We start from the raw sequence: 25,311 nt of genomic DNA, 5'->3' as shown, positions 1-25,311 counted from the left end.
CCAGCGGGACCTTTTGCGGTACGTTTCAGGGTATTGAGCCGAAAAAAAAAATGACAGGAGATGATGTGTTGTTTTAGAATTGGTGCCTCTCAGCTACGGATGAAAAACATTTCAAGCCAAGCCCACAAAACAGGATCCCGATACCTCTTCGGGGTTCGGTTCTTTTCAAAATTTCCGACGAGCACACCCGTCCTTTTTTTATGGGAGTTCCTCCCTGTGACGTTTTCCCGCAGCTTAAGTAGTCCTATTTGCTCATGACAGCCTGCTCTGGGCGTGCGCGCTTTTTTACCTCAGGGCGGAAAAACTTCTCAGGCGGTCATCACATTACGACTGCCCCAAAATTTAAGGCCCAAAAGCTGGTCATATCAATGGGGGCTCCACTAGACTACTACGAGTGGCTCCCCTTTCGCTTAGTCCGTCGTGCGTGTTGCGAAAGAAAGCCGCGAGAAAGCGGGACTACTCGGTAGACTAGGACTCCACTGTATTTCACTTTGTCTCCCCACTCCCAATAAAATAATTAATCAGCTAATCAATCGATCAATCAATCAATCAATCAATCAATCAATCAATCAATCAATCAATCAATCAACCAGTCAACCAACCAACAAACAAACAGAGATGGCGAAGATGTCAATGGAAATGCAGTCGCGATCTTTTCGTCCCCAGTGCTACTCGACCAATAATAAAAGATAGGAGTCGAACCATGAATATCCGACTGGTCGCGTATTCTAAGCCCGGTGGGAGCTGGCTCCAAAATAAAAAGGAGGAGGGCAGAGACCGCGGAGCCGGGGAGGTTGGGCGGGGGGGGGGGGGAGCTTAAGCAAAAAAATTTCAAGCAAAAAATACACAATCACCCCCGTCCTTCTTATAATGGGAGTCTCCCCAGGGATTCTAAGTACTCGGCAACAGTTAACCTGGAGAAATGCACAAGAACTCCCAATATTTTTTTTCGTAGATGTTTATTTGAAAAACGTATACACTAAGATTAAATAAGGGTTATTGAATATTTCTCTTCAAGACAGGCGGTTTTGTCGGGTTCAACGAAGAGCAAGTGACGGAGCTGTAAACTTCTGAGTCACGCAACCTAACTTCAAGATTGTCCGCTAAATGTTCTCAATTTGTTAGTTTATGTATCAGCAACGATATCTTGGTCAAGGTAATACGATTAGTCAGTTAAGATTTCAAGCCATTTGTCATTAGTTGGTTGGGTTTCAGCCGTTTGAATTCTCTTAGTTTGGTCGTGAAATGTCGTCACTATTACTACCCAAAACCCCTGGGAACAGACCTTCACCAAGCAAGGGAGAGTTGCGCGGGGCCTGGACATGTGTGTTATACAATAGACCAATTTCGATATATTAAAACAATAGACCTCAGCACTAGGCTCCGGGGAATATCTGCATAGATTCCCTGGAGCCTCGCGCTGAGGTCTATTGTTTTAGGCTGAATTTTAAAATATCAAAATTGATCTATTAGCGACACTCGCTCTTCAGCTGACCCTAAAAACCACTTCTGTTGTTATACTTTATACAAGGAATATACCAACTGTGGCTAAGTATTACAAATCAAGCTTATTACAACATGCGATAGACGTTAGCAACTTATGGGGAGGTTGAGAAGAAAGCTATTTTTATAAAATTTTCGGTTTGCAAACAAAAGGGCATCATCAAAGGCTATTCAGTCAGCGTAAAAAAGCACCCTGGCCTCATCCTCTAATTGATCAGAGGGTAGGGGAGGCGAGTAGTGTATTGCTACAAACCTCCTCCTATCCGCTGAAAAGAAGTCGTTGTATTTGTGTTGTTCTGGAGCGGAGATTACCTCTGAGGTCTCAACTTTCGCGGTCATACTTACAACCCCACTTGTCAGAATATCCTTGATGTACCCGTGGAAAGCTGTGATATTTCTTAAATGGAGTTTGCAATCTCATAAAAACGCATGGCAACAGTAACAATACTTTGGTAAACAAAAACGTGTTTTAAAGCTGATGTAAAGGGAGTTTAACTAAAATTCTGAAGTGCTTTGCTTCCCAGAGATCGATAAAAGAGAGAAAAAAGGTTTTACTCGAACCTGACGCAAAGCACTTTCCCAGTCAGTGGTTCGGATGTTTTTTGCTCTGTATATTATCGATCTAGTGGTTTATATGTAGCAAGTAATACGAAAGAAGTATAATGCAGCTCTTCTTGCCGTAACAGGTTTTGGTGCTCAAAACAGTTTAGTGGCAGTTTTAAAGTGGCGCGCCTCCTTAGACTTGGCATGGGCAGACTGTTTCGTTATGCAAAAGGGACTGCAGAAGGATGATCTGAAATAATCCTTCGGGCAATTTTAATTATTACAGTCTGGCAGAAGATCTTCGCAGGTTTTACAACAAGCTTTCTGGTAATAAGGGATGCAACAGTAGTTAACTTGTCGAACAACTTGGCAATGAGCAATGTATGGATTGTCTTCGCATTTAAACGGAGGTTCAGTAGGCTCTACAAAACACAGAAAAAGAAAACAAGAAATCAAGCTATTATCATTAAACTTATTATTGTCAATTTATATACATTATAGGATTTCTATTGCGATTTTTTGGAGAGAAGGTTTCGACATAACGTCATGGCAGCTTCTCCCGGCGGGGGGACCCACAAATAAAAAGGACGGGGGTCCGCGTCGTACCTTTTAGGGGTTAAAAAAGCGCTATCGGTCCCCCCTAAGGAGCTTTTGCGGTATCTTTTAGGGTATTGAGTCGAAAAACTTGGACAGGAGATAATGTGTTGTTTTAAAATTGGTATTAGGGTGAAAGAAATTTCAAGTCACGCCCACAAACCAGCATCTTGGTACCTCTTTGGAGTTCTTTGCAAATTTTCTGACGAGCACCCCCCGTCGTTTTTATATTGGGGTCCCTCCCCCAGTGGACAGCGATGTTGGTATTCTCAAACAAGCCAATTTCGAGTCAGTGTAGGAGAATATAATGCAGCACTTGGGAACTGGAAAGAACGTTTAGGAAATTCGTTTAAAGGATGTTTGTTATATGAAGGTTTTTTTGCCATGCACCCCAACATTCAATTTCGACCCTTAACTATGCACAGTAACATGTTCAATAAAGCGATTTTTCTAAGAAAGGGTTTTCCGTTGTTTTTAGACACCTCAAAAACACAGAGCGTCACAGAATCCACCGTCGAACACGGTTTCTCATGTAAAACGCGAACTGGTTTATGCGAATAGCTAGCTTACTGAACGGCTTGTTTCCAAGTTTCCAAACCGAAAAGGTCATTTGGCGTTTCTTCTATAACCATTCGTTTCTGAGGAAATGGAATTCATGGGACAGGAACCCAGAATGAACATTCTTGACGATTTCGCTCAAACGCACATGTGTGTGGATCTCAAAGGAACGAGAAAAGAGCAAAAAAATTGATAAATACGTTTACAAAATACAATAATAGTAATAAAAAAATTGCTGTAACGTTACCTTTTTTATCGATGACGTTCAAATACATTTTGTCGCTGGCCGAGCCATAGTTGTGACGGGCTTGGCATTGATAGTAACCACTGTCAGAGGGCTGTACTTGTGTAATAATGGCACTAGTCCTTGATACTCTCATTCTGTCTTGACTTCTGATAAAGCTATCGTCTTTGTACCACTCTACAATTGGTCTTGGTGTACCACGTGATGAGCAGGTGATCTCAACATCGTCACCAGGACTCACGGTCGCATTATTTGGTGACACGGAGACTGACACTGGGACTATTACAGCCAAACGCGCTTCCTTTGTTTCCATTGGTCCAACAAAGTTCGTTGCAATGCACGTGTACACATCATTGTCTTCCTCGGTGATATTTGCTACCCTGAGGTCGCCGTTGGGAAGCATCTGTATTCTGTCCAGTTCCAGACTGCTCACGGGTATGGAGCCTTTACGCCAGCTGATGACGGGAGTTGGGAGGCCCGTTGCTCGGCAACGGAACAACACTTCCGTGCCAACATACGCCACTGAATGCATGAAACATTTTCACATTAGAAAAAATGTGCCACAGTTCAATTATGTGAAATGAAGCTTATCGTTTTAAGTTCAGTCAGAGCAGTTTACCATTGAGTGTCTTGGAACCAGAACCAATGTGATCACTCTGCACAATCCCAGTTATACAGAGAACGAGTGAAAAACCAAAACTCGAAGCAGATACATGTAGCCGAAAAACATGCGCGAGCGAGTCACAATTGGTTTTGGTTTTGACAGATTGGCGTGAGTTTCTTTAAGCCAATCATTTAGCGCAGAAATGCAAAACCAAAGTAAATGTAAATCATTTTAGACTCTCAAGTGAAAACCTCTTTATTTGTTGTAACCTGAGGGAAAGAGAAGCATTTTTTTCTCTCTCGCTCAATTCACTGCCCGATAAAAGACATCTGAAATTCCATCCGAAAAATTATTTAGTTTATTAAGGGATGTCTATAATTATGGCTATAAAATCTTATTTTTCCCTCGAGTGGGAAAAGAATCGAGGGCACAATCAGACAACATGTCTTAATAGAATTATCCTTAACTACTTTCCACATCATTATCCACCCTGCGTGGGTCTTCAAGAACAAATCTAATCAGTAAACGAAAACGTAATGAAGAAGGCTATTTTTTCTCTGTAAAATGCTAATGAGAGATGAGCATCGACGCCAACTAAATTCACTTCACTAACTTGTAACATATCTATTTTCTAAGGTGCTCAGTCAATAACACACTAGAGGGGCCGCACATTTTAACCCCTTGAACTAACTTGCCTTTTGTTTGGCTAAACAATGCTGGAAAAGCAACAAAAAGCTGCAAATTTAATAGGATACAATTCTCTATTCAGTACCTTAAATAATATCAGTGAGCCTACTTACTTATATCCTTTGGAGGCTGCATAATCCGGGCTGGTTGATATCCTCGTGTTGTTGTTAGGGGTTTGGTCGTGGTAGTGGGGACTGGTGTAGTAGTGGCGGGTGAGGTTGTAGTGGGGGGTGAGGTAGTACTAGATAGTCGAGCGGTAGTGGTTGGCTTGGTAGTAGTTGTAGGGGCTGGGGTAGTCGTTGGCGGTGGGGTAGTACTGTGGTGTTGGGTAGTAGTGGTAGGAGCTTCTGTTGTAGAAGAGCTTGGAGTAGATGGCGCATCTGTAGTTGTACTCTCTGTAGTGCTAGAAGCAACAGTTGTCGTTGTTGTCGTGGTCGTCGGTATTGTTGTTGTCATCGTGGTCCTTCTTGGTGTTGTTACAACGGGACCTGCAATTGAAATGAAATTATCATGGATAATGTTGGTGCGGCATGCAGCCGTACTTTTAACCACGTGCATTGGAAAAAATGTTGAAGCCGGGCATAAACAAGACTGAAACAAGTTCTGGAAAGATTACTCTTTTGAGTCGGTAGCGAATCCCTAAGCAAAATCTGAACTGTTTTTACGAGAAAAGTTTTCCCTGATAGAAGAGTCGCCCTCCATGACAAGTCAAACAGGTTAAAGTACTTTTCTTACCTTCGTTATAAATGGTAAGAAGTTGTTTACAGAATTGCAACGTTCTTTGGGGGAAGGGGTGAGGTTACCTTGGGTGGAGGGTCATCCGCTTTGAAGGAGGCTTGGTCTATTTTGTAAGGAATTCGTTGAGCTAAGTCCAAACTGTCAAGACCCCGGGTGGATACTTCTCGTGTGCAACCTTCGCGCTTGGTTGATAGAACATTATTATACGACTAAGTTAGTTCAGAGGGCCAATAACTTAACTCAACCAATCAGTTTGCTTCGTTACGTACAGGTGCAATATTCTCTAAGTATTGGACCGGGCACTGTCCCGAACGATCCCTCGCGGTCACTCTTGAAAATTTTCTGTAGTTTTATTGCTTACGTTTCTGAAAGAACTTGTTTTCTCATAAAAGACTCCATTTCTTTTTCTTCCAACTCTCTTTCCGTTCTGTTTATATTAACATAAGACGTGATCGACTCCCAATCAGAATTTCACGATGTTTTTCGCGATGTTTTTCCAGTCCGTAATAGTAGCATTTTTTTCTAAACATTTTCAGTGGTGTAATAAATCTTTTATTAACCACGTACGCTAGCCGGGGAACGTCCAGGTCCTACACGGGGAGTATCAGCCCTCAGTCTTTTTTGTACGGACGTTGGTGTATTCGGGCTGTACTGTCAAGACCTCGGCCAAATACTTCCCGTCAACAACTTTCGCGCTTGGTTACATGTAATAGTACATTATTTAACTTAAAGATATTATATTTACAAACAAGCACTTACACTCTTCCTCGAAACACACTTCTTCCGAGGCAGGTTTGTCTTCTGTCTTACACCATTTTCCTTCGGTGTCTTCCTGTGAGTCAGCAAAACACTTCACACTTCTCCGCCTCAATCCTTGGCCGCAAGTCTTGGAACACTATTGCAACAACACCAAACAAGAAGTATCAGTATGCTGTGTGAGTCACATGTTTTCATGACCTTACTATGGTAGATCATATACCGCGTGGCTCAAAATTTTCTTTGCGACCGAAACTAGAAAAAATATATAAATACATTTCAGCAGACTACAGGTGCTAAAAATAACATGAGCGAGCATTATGCTATGGAATAACAAGTTTTTCAACTGCAATGATTGCACGGGTTTATTACTGCTGTATATCATTGTATGGGAATCAAAACTGTTGTATTTCCAGTTGTACGCGACTAAATGATAACCGCAGGAATTAATCACTGCAAGAAAAAATCTCACCAAACGCAGAAATGTACTCTACAAAACGCAAAAAGCCGCCGAATCACTCAATTATAAAACCCCCGCAAAAGTTTAGTCAACTTTAGTGCCGCACGGTCACGCAGTTACACGGTCACAAGGTCATGGTCACACGGTCACACGGTCACACGATCACATGGTCACACGGTCTTACGGTCACATGGTCTCACGGCGGTCACACGGTCACACGGTCACACGGTCATGCACATGGTCACACGGTAAAATTAAAGTTATTAAGTAAACAGCAAAAATAAAGAGCTTGACTCACTTCCTCCCAGGGGTATATATACCATCCAGCCTGGCAGGGTCTCACAGAACACTTTTGCACTCCACTCATCTCCTTGTCTTTGTTGCACTGATCATTGGATAAGATTCTCAGGATTTTGGCTCCCTCTTTTTTAGCACACATCACATTTCTCATCTGCATGCCCGCACCACAGGAAGCCGTGCACTGAAAAAAAAAAAGAAGAAATTAGTCACTGCACGACGCAAGGTGGCCATTAACAAGTAGCTGTACTTGAAAGAGCAAGGGATTAATATGAATTAAAGAACTAAATGTTTCGGCGCAAAGTGTACTGGTTGTTCACCATGTGGTAGCTTTAAACCAAGTTATTCAATAATGTTTGACACAAATCATAGCAAAGGAATGGATTGGAATATTGTTTACTTGGTTCGTTCTCTTCTAGAACGGAAAACGTAAATTACAAACAAAAAGATAAAATAAACATGCAAACCTAAACTGCACGCACGTGCGAAGCTCTTAACAAACTATTATTGACTTCCGAAACCGCAAGTAAAGTTGGCGATGATTCTCGTGAAATGTAAGGATAAAGCTCGGCACGATTGCCTTTATTAGAGTATTTGTAAGTATAAGTTGGTGCAAATCTACTAGTGTTCTATCACGAATGCCGTTCTCTGATTGGCTGCACTACTCACTGTCTATTTAACAAATAGATTTCATGTTGCCGTGCGTCTGTTCAGTAATAGATCACAGATGACGTCAAAATGTGGTAAGAACAAAAAAGTGGCACACGAGGCGATAGCCGAGTGTGTCACTGATGTTCTTACCACATTTTGACGTCTTCTGTGATCTATTACTGAACAGACGCACGGCAACATGGAATCTATTTGTTTTATATAATAACGAAACAAACTACTACAGATAAAGCTTTTTTTTATTTCAAAATCTTTCAACATAACTCGAAAGCCGGCCTTTGCCCACTTAAGTGAACACGAAAAAAGCCATTTGACGTAATCTATTGTCTATACAAAATGAAGCAATCTCATTGGTTGCTATGCGCAGCAAAGAATTGTGATTGGTCCAGGAAAATCACGCCACTGTCAAACTTGACTTGAGCGTCGCTTCTCGTGGAATGAAAACTTACAGCAAAAGCAGAATTGAACTGCGAAATCTACAAATCTTAAAGAAAATGCTGAAAAGTCAAGTCGATTTTTGTCATCAGAGCGGCCCTGTGAGCCGAAAAGCTTGGACGTCGCCTTGAATATGGCAGGAGTTGAAAAAAAACGCTCGGAAAACTTGCGGTTGTGGTTAACCTGAAGGCCATTCGATTCGAGTTTTGAATGAAAGGAGCGTTAGTGATGGTGGAAATTTGTGTCCTCTGTGGTTGGTGATTCTCAAATCAGTTTGACATAATGTCGGAGACACCTTTTAGCTGCGATACAGTTGGCCGTGAGCTGTAGTGAGCTATACTTTGCTCGCTGCTGTGCCCTGAAATGGACTGGAACATTCGCATCGGAAAGCAAGGTTATGTGTTTATTTTAACTGATTTTAAGAAGTGGTTTTGATGTTCTATTCCAGACGATCACTGTGTCACCAATTATTTTAGGACTGAGAAAAGTTCAATGTTTTCAATAGATTAATCTCATAAACATTTTGTTTATTGGGTTTGTTAAATTCGAGGTAAAGCAATGGTTCTCGACTTACCAAGACTAATTTTTAATTTGTGTTTGGTTTATTCTCGCTCGACTGCCGGCTGAGACTGCTCGAGTATTTTTTCTGAGTCATTTTCTAAAACAGAAACGGCTTTATCTTTCTTCTTTCTGCTAGACTATGCTTCTGGTAGCTGTTCAATGCCTGGACAAGACTTTCTTGTACCTTATCTTTTGCCCAGTCATGTAAAATATTATCTAAATTCTCAAAACTTTCCGCCATTTCAAAACACGGGGGGAAAAAAACTTTGAAATGATGACGTCAATCGTGCATCTGTCCTCTAATAGATCATAGGCGAGAACCAATCAAAATGCGAGAATAATTTGGGTTATTATATAATCTGTTGTAGATAACGAGCAGCCTGGCAGTGTGCAGTTGTAAGGCAACGTAACTTTGAGGATCAAAATCAACACGGCCAGTCAGAGAGTCACCATTGACCTAAGAACACAGTGTGTGAAAGGTAGTTTTTCTTGCATACTCAAGTGTCCACTGTTTTTCGTTCTCTAACCTTACTCCACTGTGACGCGTGCCACATGGCTGGGCAAACTTCTTCACTGAAACACTCCTTCTTGCTGATTGGTCGAGACGAATTATCGCACAGTTCATCCGGATACTTCTGCTCCTTGTTGGAGATGCCCACGCAGTAAACCATCCTCGTACTCATTCCCTTGCCACATTTTGGATAACACTAATAAGTCAACAAACAAACAAACAAACAAATCAGCAGTTTTTCGTCGAAAAATTGTTATAGAGCGAGCAATTATTGCTAACGGCACGGTTTACATTTTACCTCATTAACATACGACATGCGCAGAGTAGGAGAACTTGTAAAACTTAGTAATTGGTGGACGTTTTGGCTCTTTGGGTGTAGTATTCAAAGGGAAATTAGCTTTCAAAAACTGCAAAATTTCTGATTGGCAAAAGCGCTAATGCGCTCATACATGTTGAGATTTTAAACCCACGTCGCAAAAAATCTATTCAGTAATCGGCTACTGATATTTTTTTTTTACCTTGATCAGAAGCTGAATAGCTTATTCTAATGACGCAAATATTGTAAACAAGTTTCTCGCAAGCCGTTTAACTTGGCTAGCGTCTAAACATTTCTCTTAGCGATCACAAAAGCCTGCCTGTTCTTCATTTTCCCATTTGATTAGCCTTTAATTTATTTTTAGAGAATAAAAGGGAAAGTTTACAAAAAGATCCCAGGTTCCTCTTAAGCGACTCATAAGCAAGGTAAATCCTGAAATCCTACCTCGCTCCAGTTCGACGCCAACCATGTGACAGTACAAGGGCCTGGATTACATTTCTCCGTCTCCTTAGGTTTCAAAGCAGGGTTACAGCTCTCTAACGGCAAAACCAGTTTTGTTTCCAGCGTCTTGCACGTGACGTCACGACTTCTCGTTCCCAAGCCACACGACACAGAACACTGTAAGGGTACCGCAAAATAATTAATGATAATAACAGTGGTATGGCTCGTGACGCGAAACATCAATCTATTTCATATATGACGTGTGTTTACCTCACTTTATCACGGGGGAGGGGGCGGGACTTCCTATGATGGCCTATACGGGGAGACTCTGCCCAAAAGGGCTACCTCTCCACGCACCTTATGGTTGTATCATTTAAAAAAATCGTATCTAAAAAAAATAATTTATCAGGTACTATATGAAAATGGGGCTTCATCGCAAATGTAAAATTTAACAAAGTCAAGTTTCTACAGTATAAACTTGAAGTAGACAAACGTACATTAATCTTCGTTACAAGTTTGTAAAGCTGACGTTTCGAGGTTCTTCGCCAGACAAAACCTACGCCACTTATTCTATTCTAGAGGAATTGAAAGTCGTTCTCGTCAGTTCACATTGAAAACAAGATGATCCCCTTTTACCTTTTACGCGACTGGGTCTGAATCAGTAATGTAAGTTGTCAATTAGGTACAACACAACATAAATTCCCTAACATTTGTGCCTTGGCCGGAAAAAATTGCTTGAGGCTAATTGTCTCATACGACAGATGCTCACAACGGTTTGGCAACTTCTGGCGAATGGGACGCAATCTTTAGAAGCCTTAAAGTCGCAACGTATCCTTGATACTAAACGATTGTCTGTAAGAATAGTATTTTTTGGGTTCAATTTCAGACTTCCATTGAGCAGTTGAGCAGGACGAGCTGAGGTACAATCAGGGACGGATCCAGGATTTTTCAAGGGTTTGAGTGACTGGTAGTTTAGTGTTGCAGAGTCAATAGGGCTTGTTCCCCAATGGTACAATTAAGAACTGGAACCTAACCGAAAACTGTTACACCAGAAATTATAGCAATCCCACAGCTATTTATCTAGACAACGTTACTTGAAATTACAGTTATGTTTATTTGAAATATTTGTTTCTTTCAGTTTAAGTGGCATACCTGAGAACTAGCTAGTTGTAGCTACGCGCATCGACCACTTTTAACATTCAACATTTAACATTTTTTAACATTTAGCAACAATGTGGTATCTGTCCAAAGTGATTGCCTTTATCAGTGCTGTCATAATATTTACCATCGTTTTTATTATTTTATCTTTATATTGGGTCGAGGGGGCGGGGGATCGCTAGCCACACAATCCACCCCCTCCCTCCCAAATCCGCCTCTCGTACGCGAGTGAAATATCTGCTTCTCATTTCCTTACCTCTGACCATTGACCAACTGACCATCCAGGACAGCTCTTTTCCATCTGGCAGTCGCGCATAAAAATCGGTTTGAGACCTGGGCATCGCTCATCCGGGATCATGATGGTTTCTCCGCCTTCAACGGTGTGCTGACAGTGAACCCGTCTGACCTGTTTGCCGCGACCGCATGTGACAGAGCAAGGACTCCAGACACTCACAAACCAGCTGAAAAGGGACCAGATTTCTTAAATCACGCATGAGAAAATTGCTTTGTAATAAATCCGCGAAATTAAGTTGCAGAATACTTTTCTCTAAAAGTACAGAGGAATGCCAAATTCTTCTTTCCCCCACTTCACCCATTCCCCCGTGTCCCTATTTCCCCGCCTCTCGGTCCCCCTCCCCCCTCCCTTACCCCGGTCCTCTGACCCTACCCTGTCCTCTTCTCTAGGTGAACAAGGTATACTTCACCGCCCAAATTTCCTTTCCTCCCATCCAGTCCTATTCTGTAGACATAAACTAACCTGGCCGGACAAGGCTGGGAATTACAGCTTTGTTTATTGGATGGTTTCTCGTCATCATTACAGTTTGAGTCGGAAACGTCTTCTCCATTGTCGTCACGAACGCAGAACACACGTCTTTTTTGCTCCCCTGGAAAATAAGTATGTAGACAAATTAAATGACAACAATCAGTGAAAGACGATAACTGTTTGTACCTGTAGATTCCTAGTAATGAGAATTGAAATTTTAAGACTGAGGCACTCGGGTCTAAAAGGCCATTCCGAATATTTTGGTCTCAGCTTCTCACAAATAATCATTTCCACTAAGCGTGCGTTTATAGTACAGGTTTGCTTATAAATTGGGGCAGCTCTTAGCTGAAGAAAGGTATACTGGGGGCAGTAATTAAGTAAAACTTTATTTTAACATAGTGGCCCTTTCGGCTCAAAGACTGGTAACCATAGGGGCCCTTCCAACTACAGTGGAACCTCGTTAATACGGTCATAAACGGGCCATGAAAATGATAAACAGGGTCTAGATTAAGGTGACGTCTTCGGACGATATATCACAAGTGCACTTGTAAACAAGTGTTCTTTATTAGGCATTTGGAAGGCATATAAGCTGATATATTTTTTAAAAAGCTGAATCTTCAAACAGTACATACAATATTAACACTGGATTTGAGCTGGGACTACAATGCTACAATCGCGGCCAATGTTCAGACTGGAGGAGTGGATCTGAGGCCGAGTGTCTGATCCAGCGCGCGCACTGACCATTCATTCACCCGTTCTCCCCCCGCCCATTAGCATTTCCCAGCATGCATTGTAACAGATTCATACCTCCAGCGCACGATGCGCTGCACTTTTCAAACTCGTCAGTCCGCCAGGAAAACTGAGTGCGTCCAGGAAGTGTCGTCACTGATGTTGGTACCGAATACTCGTACGAAATACCAGGATTCTTCTCATCTCCCAGCAAAAGAACCTGTCAAAAAAATTCACATGACCCTCTCCCTTAAGCATTTTCGCCTAAATTCTCCGACAAGGGACCTATTCGTGTACGATGATGTAGATCCACTGATATAATGAACGAGATATGAACTAGATCGAAACATATGAAGCTGCTGCGCACAAGGCCCTCGCATCAAATTAAAGAACGAATGAATCTTTTGTTTCGTAGCAGGCATTTTTAATTTCAAATAGGCGGTCACCTCATGTGAGATTTGGGGCCGGAAAATTACGGGATCTGGGAAGGCCCCTTAACAACAACAGATTTATTATACCCACCAGAAACGTTTTAAGATAAGTCACAAGCAGATATCAGTTATAATAATAACTAAAAAACTACATATTTAAATTAAGTCTACTGAAAGGAACATTTTCTTTTACTGTTGATGATATTCTCCGTAATTAGGTTTATCCTAAAATATTGTTGTGTACATAATATTGTTATTATCTAGGTTTATTGTTGATTATTGCTAGCTAAATGTTAGTACTGTGGTTTGCCGTGGGGGGGAGGGGGTACAATATGGCCAACAAATACCAACATACACACGGACTAACCATACCGGTCAACATACACACAAACATAACATCAACAATGAAAAAGCTATCTTCAAAAATCTAGAACGTTTATGCTTATAATTTGGGACGGAACGTGCTTCGCGTGTACCTCAACGTGCACAGGAACAGCTGTAGGCCCCAAAGAAAATATTCTCTCTTGTCCAAACCCGGTTCGCTCGTAAGTAAACACGGTGCCAGCTATTTTGTGCTTCGCGGGGTTTGTAATGACGTAGTCACCGTTTAAGAAGTAATTTCTGAATGAGTCAGAAAGAGCTGAATAATAAAAACAAAATTAAAGAATTAAAAGATATACAAACAAAATAACATTAGGACGTCTGTCTTCCTTCCAGACACTGAGCATTTCAAGAGCCTGACGTATAAGGATACTAAATCAGCTGTTCATCACAGACCACAGTCACTCAGTTTGTCCGCTACATAATATATCACGAGAATTTTGTTTTGTTTTATTTTTAAATCATTGCTCTTCAAAACGATTTGAAATTTCTCAATTTCCTTCGTCTTTAAAATACTTTCAACAATGTAATCGCGTCATTTAGTCTAAACAAGAAATGGAGATTTTCTTTCAAGTAGTTGATTTCATATACTTACTGGTCGATTCGAACTATGAAAAATGTCGATTCGAACTATGAAAAAGTGTTACTTTCCTTTTAAATGCCACTCAAGTCTACGTCAGCCTGTTTTGAAATTTAGTTTTTAACAAGATATCTACTCTTCAGGCAATGTGTTTTACTTCATCTAAAATAAATCGAGTACGTCGTACCCAGGAAATGTGGCGAGGGCGCTGTTTCTTGGATGTTGATATTCGTCGCACTGGCAGGAATCACCACAATTTCTTTGTATCCTGAAACGAAAAGAAAAAAAAAAGATCAATATACGAACCACACAGCAGATTTCACTTGAGCGTCGTAAAACCAAAACCAGAGTAATCACTCTGGCCAATCACAAAGGACACAGACAATAGATTGAACCAATCAAAACTTAAAACAAAGACGGGTGGCTAATACGAAGCGCGGGAAAACGGAAAGTGGCGCGAATTTTTTAAACCAATCGCTTTGCGTACTAAAACAAAACAAACTAAATGCGAATTACTTTCCGGCGATGCTCAAGTAAAAGCCTGGTTAGCCTTCGTTTAAACAGATACACTACAGGTAAAAATAACAAGAGGTCAAGTCTGTCCCGGTCATAAAGATGAGAGAAGTCAGGTGTCTCGAGAGAGCTTATCAACTCCAATTTCTGCAGCTAGAAGCCGGTAATTAACTCGGGCGGAGGCTACTCTCCAGCGCAAGTTGGACCAACAGTATCCCGGTAGTTTAAACTGGCCGTTCGCCTGTTTCCATTCTACACATGGGTAGAAAGAGGTACAGGAAATTCCTTGGACAAAAACACAACATAATGACTTAATTCGAAGGCGGCGTGCTTGATCCAAAGCTCAAGATACACCTCACTAGGTCAAGGCGTGGCAACTTAACAAAAAGTAGAAATCTTAGATTTTTTGCTAGACTTGCATGGCTTGAGGTTGAAATTTTGTAGAAGCGAACTCACCATCGCCTTCCTCCGTATTGACTCCGCTATGGGTTCTGCAGGTATCTCCATTACCATTGCAAACTCGACACTTATCCTCTTTTGCATTGGAATTCAAAATAAGATCGCAACCGAGTTTCTACAAAAGAAAAGCATACTCAAATTAATCCTTGATTTGGATTTTAGAGGGCGCTGTATTTGTACGCCGAACACGCGTGTATTGGAAGCTCGTTCCGCGCATTTGATACCTCGTTAACACGACCACTTTACTTTTGAAAATATTTGTTTTTGGATGGATGAAAAGTTCAATCGACCGCGCTTAAAGGTCCTTAAAATGACCTGGAATCAACTGCATAAGGGATGCTTACATCACAACTGCCTTCATGTGAGCATTTCATTAATTGCATATTTACACTGTAGTTCGATTGGATGATAAGCAAGAAACTGCTTCTAAGATGATTCTGGAAAGGTGCCATTTGATTTGGCCCATAACTTTTCAGCACTTGATGGTCGCAGAAATAGGCCATTTCCCAGTTGCCTTTTGCCTCTGTGTCAAAACCAGTCTTCGTGAGAAACCATTCAAATGAAAATGTGTTCCCCTTTCATGTTCATTTTCATGCAAGTCAAACTCCATTTTCAAATGAAAGGTTTTGCACGCGGACCCGTTTTGAAACGGAGGCAATAGGTAACTTGTAAATGGCCTATTACGCTCCAGTGCATCAAGTCCCAACTAAATTCTGTCACTCATACCTCGCATCTTCCATCCACACAAATGTCATACGAGTCCAAAGTGCATGTTGTTCCGTCCACCACTTTATCTGCCCAGCGCTTTAACAGGTTAACACCTTTAGGCCTGCAGTTCAGAACGCATTTCTCATGTACTAGAATGAAAGCAATGAAAACTTGATTAGTTTTTTAAATTACAAGAACTGGAGAAGAATGGAATTTTAGAGGAGGTAATTGTTTTTGAGATATATTATTTAAGAGATAGAAAACATGTTCCGTGTTTAGCATAAATCTACTGGCGTTCTATCACAAATGCCGTTCTCTGATTGGCTGCGCTACTCACTGTCTATTCTGTTGTAGGTAGTGAGTATAGCTTAGCAGTGTGTGATTGTTAACAAAATATGGGTCGCTTCTTTGCGTTTTCGAAGTGTTTGTGAAGAAGATTTGGATAAAGTTTTGAACGACTGGTATATTTATACTAAAAAAATTACTCGCTCTCGATTTCTATGCGTGATAGGAATCTCGAGCTCATAATCTAATTGAGAAATGGAAGCACGATGTTTAACCAATCAACGCGCGTATATTCTTTGCGATACTCTCAAACACAATGTATCGACAAAGAGATACAACACTCAATCAAATTTCTATCATACCTGGTATATACGGGACCCAACTGTATCGACGTCCATTTTGAAGTGTTCGGTTGTTGTAAGCTTCGCACTGTTCAAGGCGGAAATCCCTGGAACCTTCTGGACAATCCTAAAATAAAAACAAAAACAAAAACGAAAACGAAAAGAACTGAAATCACATCAAAATCACATCAAAATGCGAACGCATAGCGCAAAAATATGATTTATACTCACCTGAATGTTACATGTCCTGTAGAAACGCTTACTTCCTTTGCAATATTCTTCTGGTCTAAATCGTTCAAAATCAAATAAAAGAAAAAAAAAGCATTCAGATTGCATAATAATAAATAACACCATGTACATAAACCTCAATGTTATGGAAAACACCAAGTTTTGATGGTCTATATTTAATCATGGAAAGGTCGGTAAGAAAACATAGGGAAAGATATATTCATTCGAGACATTTGAGCATGGTGTGGAGAAATCAAAGAAGAAAAGTCTTCACCTGAAGCCCATATTTATTTATTTACCTTCACCTAAATAAAATACTTCATATATACATCGAAATTTATTACGCAGGGAGACCACTACAGCCTAGCCAAATACAGTAGATCCTTCGTTAATAAGAATTAAAACTAAAGCTACTCATATGTAAACAATAACATCTGGATGTATAGCACATCTACACGCGTATGATGTAAAGCTGTGCTATCATGAAGAATCGCTCCGAAAAATCAAAAGCCAAAAGACTTATTTTCAATGACGGAAACATGGAAAAAAATGATTCAGTTTTGCTATCAATCACTACATTGGGGAAATGAGGCTAGAACGGGGCTGTTTTAACAAGCCTCGTGTATAGGGTTGTTACGTCAAATATTGAAAAAGTCTAGCAGACCATTTCAAAGTTCGTCGTTGCGTCTTGAAAAACTGAAGACGTTTAAAAGTTTACAGTTTGCTTTCCTAATCGATTTCACTTTCGTGTTCTAAGATTATTTCGTGTACGATGGAAGCTATTCAGCTATTTAAAACCCAAATAAAAGTCTCACTACTGTTCTTATCTCCTTGATTGGCCAGAACACGTAAGCATGCATACTGTCACTTGTTACCCGAGGAATGGTATTCTTACTTTTCCTTCTCCAGGCACTCTCGTTCCAGATAGGACACCCCGACACCACACGTTCGGGAGCATGGTTTCCACTGGCTCCAAGGCCCCCATTTGGACGATGATTTATCGTTGTCTTGAGCCTGAAGTGAGCGGGAAGAAACGGTCAGTTGCACAGGCAAAAAATAAACGATAAAACACTAATTAGAGACGGCTAGGACAAGGTTTCTGGTTGTTTTAATACTCAAGATCGCATGTAGGATCGATCGAAATTCCTCACAATGTTTATTTTTCTTTTAATCAAGACTCTCTCCCTCGGGGGGAACTCGCATATAAAAATCACGGGGACACTCGTCGTGCCTTCTAGGGCTTAAAAAATTATTAAAGCGGTTTTCTTACCGCTTAGTGCGTCCAGCTTCAAAGGGTCCACAGTGGGATCGTTTTACGGTAGTGAACTGAACAAATATCACAGGAGATAATGTGTTGTGTGTTAGAATTGGTAACCCTTAAGGGTGAAAAAATATCAAGCCACACCCACAAAACAGGATCTTGGTGCCTCTTAGGGGTTCTTTACAAAATTTCCGACGAGCACCCCCCTCTTTTTTATATGGGAGTTTCCCCGGAATCTGGCTTTGGTTATCTAATCTGAAATATATTGTTATTAAACAACGCGCGAGCACACGTTCAGTGTTTTTATACTGCTTCGTGTCATTGACGTCATATTATATGTGTTGTTTGCAGCAAGCCTGTCGTGACAAAAATGCCGCGGGCCAAAATAGTCCATCCATCAGTGCGAGGACATATTTAGTCTTCCTGCGACAATGAATGTCGTTAATTCACGACAAAGTAGCATTTACATTTTCACGGCTTAAACAGCCGAGCGGTAGACATATCATGTTATTCTGAGTCGGAAAATTCAGTGATAAAATCCTCTTGCTATAATTAAGAGACCCGGAAAGACAAATAGCTAAAAAGCCATTAGCAGCAAAAGAGTTCTCGGTACTTTGAAGTGGACCGTGCGAAAAACATTGAGCATGACTCTAAGTAGCTGTTCACTTTGAAAGCAAATAAATAAATAAATCCAGTTCTTGTACGCCTTTTAGATTCTTTTACATTCTGTAGATCTCTTAACTGAGCACATTGAAGAATTTACAGCAATATGGCAGTGGCGGTTGAGTGTAAAACATGTTAGGTAGAAATGTCATACTCATCTAATCCCTTATCAACCGTTACAATCCTACGTGGTCTATAGGCTAGACTCGGTAGTTCGCTCTAATCTGGCGTGGGAAGAGGTGCCGAGGTAGTACTGATAGAACTTGAAAGGATTATAACTCGTTCAGTAACAACTTGGTAAAATAATTGCAGTTTGCCTAAAAGGCTGGTATCTGTGTTTCTTTTGTTGGCAGTCGTTGAACTTTATTACTGTAAGGAGAGGGAATTAGATATCGCCAGCTATTACAATTTTTTTTAAAGGTTCATTTATAATCGCATACCAAGCGAGATTCGCATTTCTGATGTGACAGATTTTCGGTAAATCTTCAGACAGATTAAAATTTAATTACTCCCATAAAAAACCACAATCTGCCTAATCTTGTGAGATCATTTTTTTTAGCTTGTAGCTTAATTGCTGGAAAATTGACTTAAGAAACGTACACGTTATATAACACATTTTTCATGAAATTACGCCCATGTTGTGAGCATATTTTAAACCTACTGAGTGATACATATCTTGTGCATGGTTGAAAGAAATCAACAGGTTAGAACAGGGAAGTCAGTTTTTCCCTGTCTTTTATACCGAGTCTTTGATAATCTAATAATGCAATAGTACATATTTGTGTACTCATGGTCACGTTCTCTTTAACAACATTACCGGACCAGTGAAATTTAATACTTGCATGGTTTATTCAGTATAAAAAGGAATATTACAAGCGATACCGGCAAGCAGCGAGGAAAATATACGAGGAATGAGTTTGCTGTTATTTAGAGCAAATATCACAATATCGCACTACGATTTTTTTAACTTTGCAATTATTCGAACAAATCACTTGCAGTTTGTGCGCCGTTCACAGTGCTATTATACTTACTACTGACGTCTCTAAACATCATCAAAGACCGATTCTAATAGTTGAGTTACAGGAATGTGCTTATTCTCTCACGCAGGGGTGTATTAAGATCATTCACGAAACGAACTGTTTATTTATGTACACGCCATTTGAAGAGATTTTCTGCAACTCAGACAGGATCAGTTTTGGTCGATCACGCACCCTTTTGTAGGTGTGTCTCTTTACTTCCGAGGCCAATCAACTGTGAGCAAAAGGCCAAAAAGTTCGAGTGTTAATATAGTTTCCAGGTGTTAAGTAAACTGGCAGTACCGCCTTGTATCTGCAAGATAACCTTTCCTTATCAGAACAAGTGCATGTTATCTTTTCATAGGCAATAAGCGTCAAAAAATAACTAATATTTTGCATGACATGTCAACAAGTCCTCTGAGATCACCCGAGCTACAATAGATCGATATCTTGGAACGGATCGTTGGGTCATCAAAGATTTATTATCATTATAAATTGCCTCGGACAACACACAGTTCTCTGGTGAAAAACATTTCAAGAAGAATTTTCCATTTCTACAAAATGAAAATAGCACATTTCGCAGGTATTATTAATACCTCCTACATAACGAAACGTGAGAGTTTCGTTCATGTGCGTGTGCTCAGCCAAATCGCTAGATTTTCTTTAAAACAGGCCAAAAACAAAGTTATCTCTTTCGATCTGCCAAAGGTTATCTCATAGCTGAATTGTACACACAGCCTACAATTAGTTATACAACCCTCAAATGTCAGAAATTCGTACCGAACGACATCTGTTTATTAATGTCGACAAGCGCCATTTTAAGGTAGACTTCTTATATTTTGGAAACTTGGACTTCTTACGGAAGAAGGCCAATTCTTTTAACGTTGGTTTTTTCTTTAGTTTCGCGGACTCGCTTTGACCTTAACAGATTAAACTGAGCTTGCATACCATGTTCACTGATCAAAAACTCAGCACACAGCAAAGACGTTTCTTGTCTGATGATTTTGAAGAAGAATCCTGATGCCGGTCTGATATATTAAGTCACCCACAAACATATTTTGCTTTCGGCGCGGAAATCTCCGCTTTTGTCCGAAAGTGCGCTGATCTCTAGCTCCAAGTGTAGCTTGACAAATAACGCATAGGGTCAAAGCACTACGGCTCATTTGTTTTGGGGAGGTGATTTTTAATTACAGGATAATTCACCATATGCTGAGCTTTATCTTTGGATTCCGGAAACACAACGATACGGTTGCTTTAAACAACATGCTTTTAATTTCTGCTTGGCCTCCTTAAACAAGTTTATAAGCCAAAAGAATGCAGTTTGCAGATTCAAGCACCACCCACAACGGGAATTATTCCTTTCGTTCCGAGGCCGTCTATGGCATTTCGTTCGCAGCCTTCGTAACACTTGAGTTAAAAATTTGTGTTTGGATTTTTTAATTCCAGAAATCTCTTACGAGCGACGACGCGAGAGTAACACAAAATTAAATATATTTTTTTTCCTGCTTATTGAAGTAATCTCAAGCCTTAGCTTGACAGAGGCTGAGAAAGAGCAAGAAAAAATGAACTTAATCTGCTGTTAATCTCTTGCTGTTGACAGTCAACTTAGGTCTTTTAGTGAAAGTGTCCTTTACTGGGTATGTTATCCCATGCGATAGTTTTATTTTATTTTATTTTTTTTCGTATTTAAAAAAAAAAAAAAAAATCAGAGAAACATTTCAGAGGTGTGCTCGTGGACTGCATACTTATATAATTTAACAAAAGACCGAGACACAAGGTTTATATTTTTTTCAAGTTATGTGATGCTATGAAAAAATGAAATAAAATCACGATTTTTAGCGGCGAGGAAGCCACATCAGCCTTACCTGGTTTTCATGCAGGTCCTCTATCCTGATCGAATTGGAATTTGGAGATGTTAGTTTTTGTGGAGGAAGGAAAACTGGAGAATCCGGAAAAAACCCTCGGAGCAAGGTGGGAACCAACAACAAACTCACCCGCATATGGCACTGGGCCGGAATCGAACCCGGGGAACATTGATGGGCGAGCGTTCTCACCACTGCACCAACCCTGCTCCCTAAATATGTAAATGTGTCATGGGTTAACGCGCAAACTATGAAATCTTCGTGGCATTTCAGACAAATTACCAATTCACCAACATGAAACTTCATATCCTTCTCTCCATTTCTATAACTAGCTTTTTAGGCGAAACCAGTTGGGTGTAAAAAATTGCCAGGCTGTCCGCCACAGAATACCTATTTATAAAACAATGATTTATCATAATTATTTGATCGTGACTGCGTTTACAAGAACCTTAGGAATTTAAGTTGGGAAAGATTTCATTACTCCGTTGTCCGATCCTTACCTAATGATATCATTTCATACAGAATAAAGTAATCAACCTTCGTAATTAACAGTTGATATATGGCACATGCCATAATCTGATAACAAAAACAAATGAAATTTTTTCAAAGTTAGAACACGCGATGGATACAGTAACAAAGAAAATGATCTTGCCTTAAATTTAGCCTCAGGATATGATGCAACCATGCTAATGTAATCCAAACTTTAAGATTTTCACAATGTTTGCAGGGTTCTTTAGTTGTTAGTTCAATGTTGTTATATAATCATGTAAGTTCCTCTTGTTGCTTCAGTTTGGTATCAGTGCAATACCATAAAAAAAAGCTGTACTGTAGAATATATTGACTTCCCGTGCTATATGTAACGCTTGCACATCTATTGGCGAGTGTTAAATTAAATATCCATGTCAGTTTTCGCAAACTATGATGAAGTTTGGACGTCATTTTTGCGTATGACGAATTCGCGTATGTTGTAACTTAAGCAATGGCGTGATTTCGTTGCAAGACAACTTTCTTATCTTCGGCTTTCTTGGCCTCCCCATGTGATACCCCGTCATGGCAATATTTTTATCTCACCCCCCAAGTTTAGTAAACAACAACATGAGGCAGGCGGGTCAACAAATACATCAAATGTTGTTTGAAGGTCTTCTAAACACCCCCCTCACTTTTATTACATTTTAAGCCCTACAACACCTACAGGTTGACCTGCATTAATCCTGACTGTCTGTGGAACTTTCAGGACAGAACGAACGTCAGACAATGTTTGCCCGAAATGTCGAATCGTTTACCTTTCGTAAACAAATGGATTCGAAGAACTCGAAGAAACAGTTAAACTACAAATTTACAGAGATAAGAGCTAGAATTACTCCTCACCTTTGAACCGGTTGGCACCAAAACCCAGCATAGTCCGACTGCAACTGACAGGACGCGGAGATGAATCTTCATAGTTTCGCGCAACTGAAGAAAACCGAAGCAAAGTGCGCGTGATCGTGATCTGACTACAGTAAACTGTCGAAAGGCTGTTTTATTTCACGCATCCTAATCTAAACAAAAATTAGCAAACAACTATTTCGAAGCACTTACTTAGTTGCTGTTTTAGGAGGACTGATTTCACCTCTTACGGAAAATTGTGACGTGATCAGTTGCTAATTTTAATAGTTTAGGTATCACTACCCCGTCCAAGGTTATGCAATCCTAACATCAGGATATACCCAATCTTCAGGTATTTTTGTCACATTTCTTCACCGTTTCAACACGTCAATGGCCGACATATACCACCTCGGCGTGGTGAAACATCTCTATGGACGTGGTATTACAAGAATCTCTCTGTTTCCTTTTGGTTTGGGATCGTCAATTGGCCTTTCAGATTACGCATTTTGAAAATCAACTTGTAAATTGTGATTGAGAAATGATCAATATGAGCTAGAGAGCTTGAAAGATTATGAGGGAATTTCACTGATTTAATCAACAGAGAAAATAAACCTTCTGCGATAAATGAGTGCTACAATTACATATATTTGACATGAGAACGTGCTTGAAGGCCTGACAAGCGAGGCGTATCGTTCTTACCTTCGAAATCCGTGATTTTCGTTCACCCGCCAAAAGAAAACAACGTGATATTCTGTGATGCACTGATCCCTGGCTTGGACTGGGGTGTCACACAGCTTGATCTTCCTTTAAATAGTTGGGCATGTGCCGGTTTTAACACTTGAGAGAATCACAGACATGTGAGAAAATATAATATGGATACGGGTGGGTTTCAGTCATCAACAGGCTATAGAAAGCAAAACTTGCACGCCTTTTCCGGAGCGTTGAACTGTTTCAAGAGCTTAGACAAGCCTGGCACACGAATCTAAAGTTGTCTGATTAGTGTCTCCAAACGTTGTGAAACCGTAGAAGGGTGTTGCGAAGCTGGATATGCAAACTATGTCCAACAAAAATTTGACTCGGCCATTGAAAGCTTCTTTCATGTCTCGATTATCCCAATTAATGTGTAATGTCAACATCTTGACATTCATGACGGCCTGTTCTTTTTTCTCTGTTTTGACAAAGCCGCAAACATCCGACATTTCTTTGGCGTGGGCTACGGGACTGAAAAGGTCACGAATGATTGACAGCTGGTAACAGTTAGCGGGGAAGTTTACAGAACAGAGGAATAAAACAAGCGCGCGATCGGAATAAGAAAGGAAACGAACTGTTTACATCCACTGTCTTTAACTTTAAAGATTGCTTTGTATATGTTAAACAACTGATGTGTGCAAAAATGGAACTGTAGGCTTGTTCAGTAAGAAAAGTTTTGTTTAGTGTTTCAGATTCTGCAAACTATGAAAATAAATTCTTTAGAATCTTCCGGCGCGCTGAATTGAACCCGGGATTAAAGAATACTGATACGGTATGAGTTAATGCTCTGCATTTCGATAGAAAAACTTCCTTTTTTGAAGAGGACCATAAAAATTAAACGAATTACCCGCATTCAGCCTCGACCGGCTCTCCGGTCATCCGAAGACTGGAAGAGGGGGGTGAATAGGGGTATGCAAATCTGCCGATCCGTGCCATTTTTTCGCCAAATCCGTCGATCCGCCAATACTTTTGTTCAAATCCGAAACCACAACCACTCCGGAAACAGAAGTGTAAAAGTTCAAAGGTAAATTGTTAAATGTGAATGCCATAGTTAATTTTGCACAAATAGTAAAGAAGGCAACAGGCTTGATGACTATAACACAGTACAATTCCAATGACTGTTTAAATGAGCTTCGTTGGAAAAAAGAAATAATTTGGTTGAACTCATTAACATACCGACCAAGGATGAAGAAAGATCTATGATCCAAATTTCGTTTAGGACCTAAGATCCGAACATTAAGACAGGCAGAATCCGGAATCCACGCCAAAATTCACAGCTGATCCACGATCCACTGTGTTTTCAAAATCCGCCAATCCGCTTGATTTACCGCAAAAATCCACAATCCGAGCGCTTTTTAAGGCCAAATCCATCGATCCGAAAACCTATTCATCCCCCTTCTGGAAGGATACATTTTTTTCGCAGATGACAATGCTCAAGCTCAACTAAATTAATTTCATGTTCGATAGTGATTGATAAGCGTTTTTACATGTGGCCTTTTTAAAACTGCGTAATTCGCTAAGTGCAAGGTGTAATTTTGATAAGGGTACACATTCGACTGACGGCTGGTAACGGTAACGAGAGCTTACGAGACAAGCTTCCCATGCGCCAGTGAGGCGCGGCTACTCAGGCAGGAAGCCAGAAGTGTTTTGAGGTACAAACAGCCATGGTTGTCCCGAAGGTGCGATCACGCGAACAACCAAAGGTTCAGGCCCGGGGTGGGGTGGGGGGGGGGGGATGTGGGGGTACTTCCTTATATGGGCCGTATGTGCGCCCTAAAGGGTAAGGTTTTCAACTGTTTTGGTCTGACTTGAAGGAAACGATTTTGGCCATTTTGGTCATAAAATAGGGTACGGTTTTTGCACTCTAGTCTTTCAACTGGGTATGCTTTTAGAAGAAGTTA

At 40.5% G+C, this 25,311-nt stretch overlaps 1 protein-coding gene across 2 annotated transcripts; it reads right to left on the bottom strand.

The window, feature by feature from the left end:
• Positions 1-1,951: 1,951 nt before the first annotated feature.
• LOC110043970 (papilin-like) lies at positions 1,952-23,775 on the bottom strand. 2 transcript variants are annotated; one of them, XM_089291568.1, is made up of 20 exons: positions 23,589-23,775; positions 23,360-23,497; positions 22,664-22,747; positions 17,389-17,507; positions 16,497-16,551; positions 16,287-16,392; positions 15,658-15,788; positions 14,929-15,046; positions 14,147-14,227; positions 13,475-13,638; positions 12,646-12,787; positions 11,833-11,959; positions 11,332-11,536; positions 9,921-10,094; positions 9,177-9,356; positions 6,986-7,168; positions 6,231-6,366; positions 4,847-5,221; positions 3,446-3,964; positions 1,952-2,468 (listed from the first exon to the last, which is right to left on the bottom strand). In XM_089291568.1, exons 3-20 carry the CDS (start codon positions 22,733-22,735, stop codon positions 2,320-2,322), a joined length of 3,036 nt encoding a protein of 1,011 aa, XP_089147694.1. In that variant the 5' UTR covers positions 22,736-22,747; positions 23,360-23,497; positions 23,589-23,775; the 3' UTR covers positions 1,952-2,319. The 2 variants fall into 2 exon arrangements, with proteins under 2 accessions (XP_089147694.1, XP_089147695.1); XM_089291569.1 differs by lacking the exon at positions 23,589-23,775 and having other exon boundaries at positions 23,360-23,580.
• Between the last annotated feature and the right edge of the window lie 1,536 nt (positions 23,776-25,311).

This window comes from Orbicella faveolata, unplaced genomic scaffold (assembly GCF_042242905.1).
Source record: "Orbicella faveolata isolate gen_17 unplaced genomic scaffold, um_ofav_v1 contig_24, whole genome shotgun sequence".
In the NCBI taxonomy this organism is placed as follows: domain Eukaryota; kingdom Metazoa; phylum Cnidaria; class Anthozoa; order Scleractinia; family Merulinidae; genus Orbicella; species Orbicella faveolata.
Note: the sequence above shows the minus strand (reverse complement) of the source record. Positions and strands in the feature narration are given on the sequence as shown.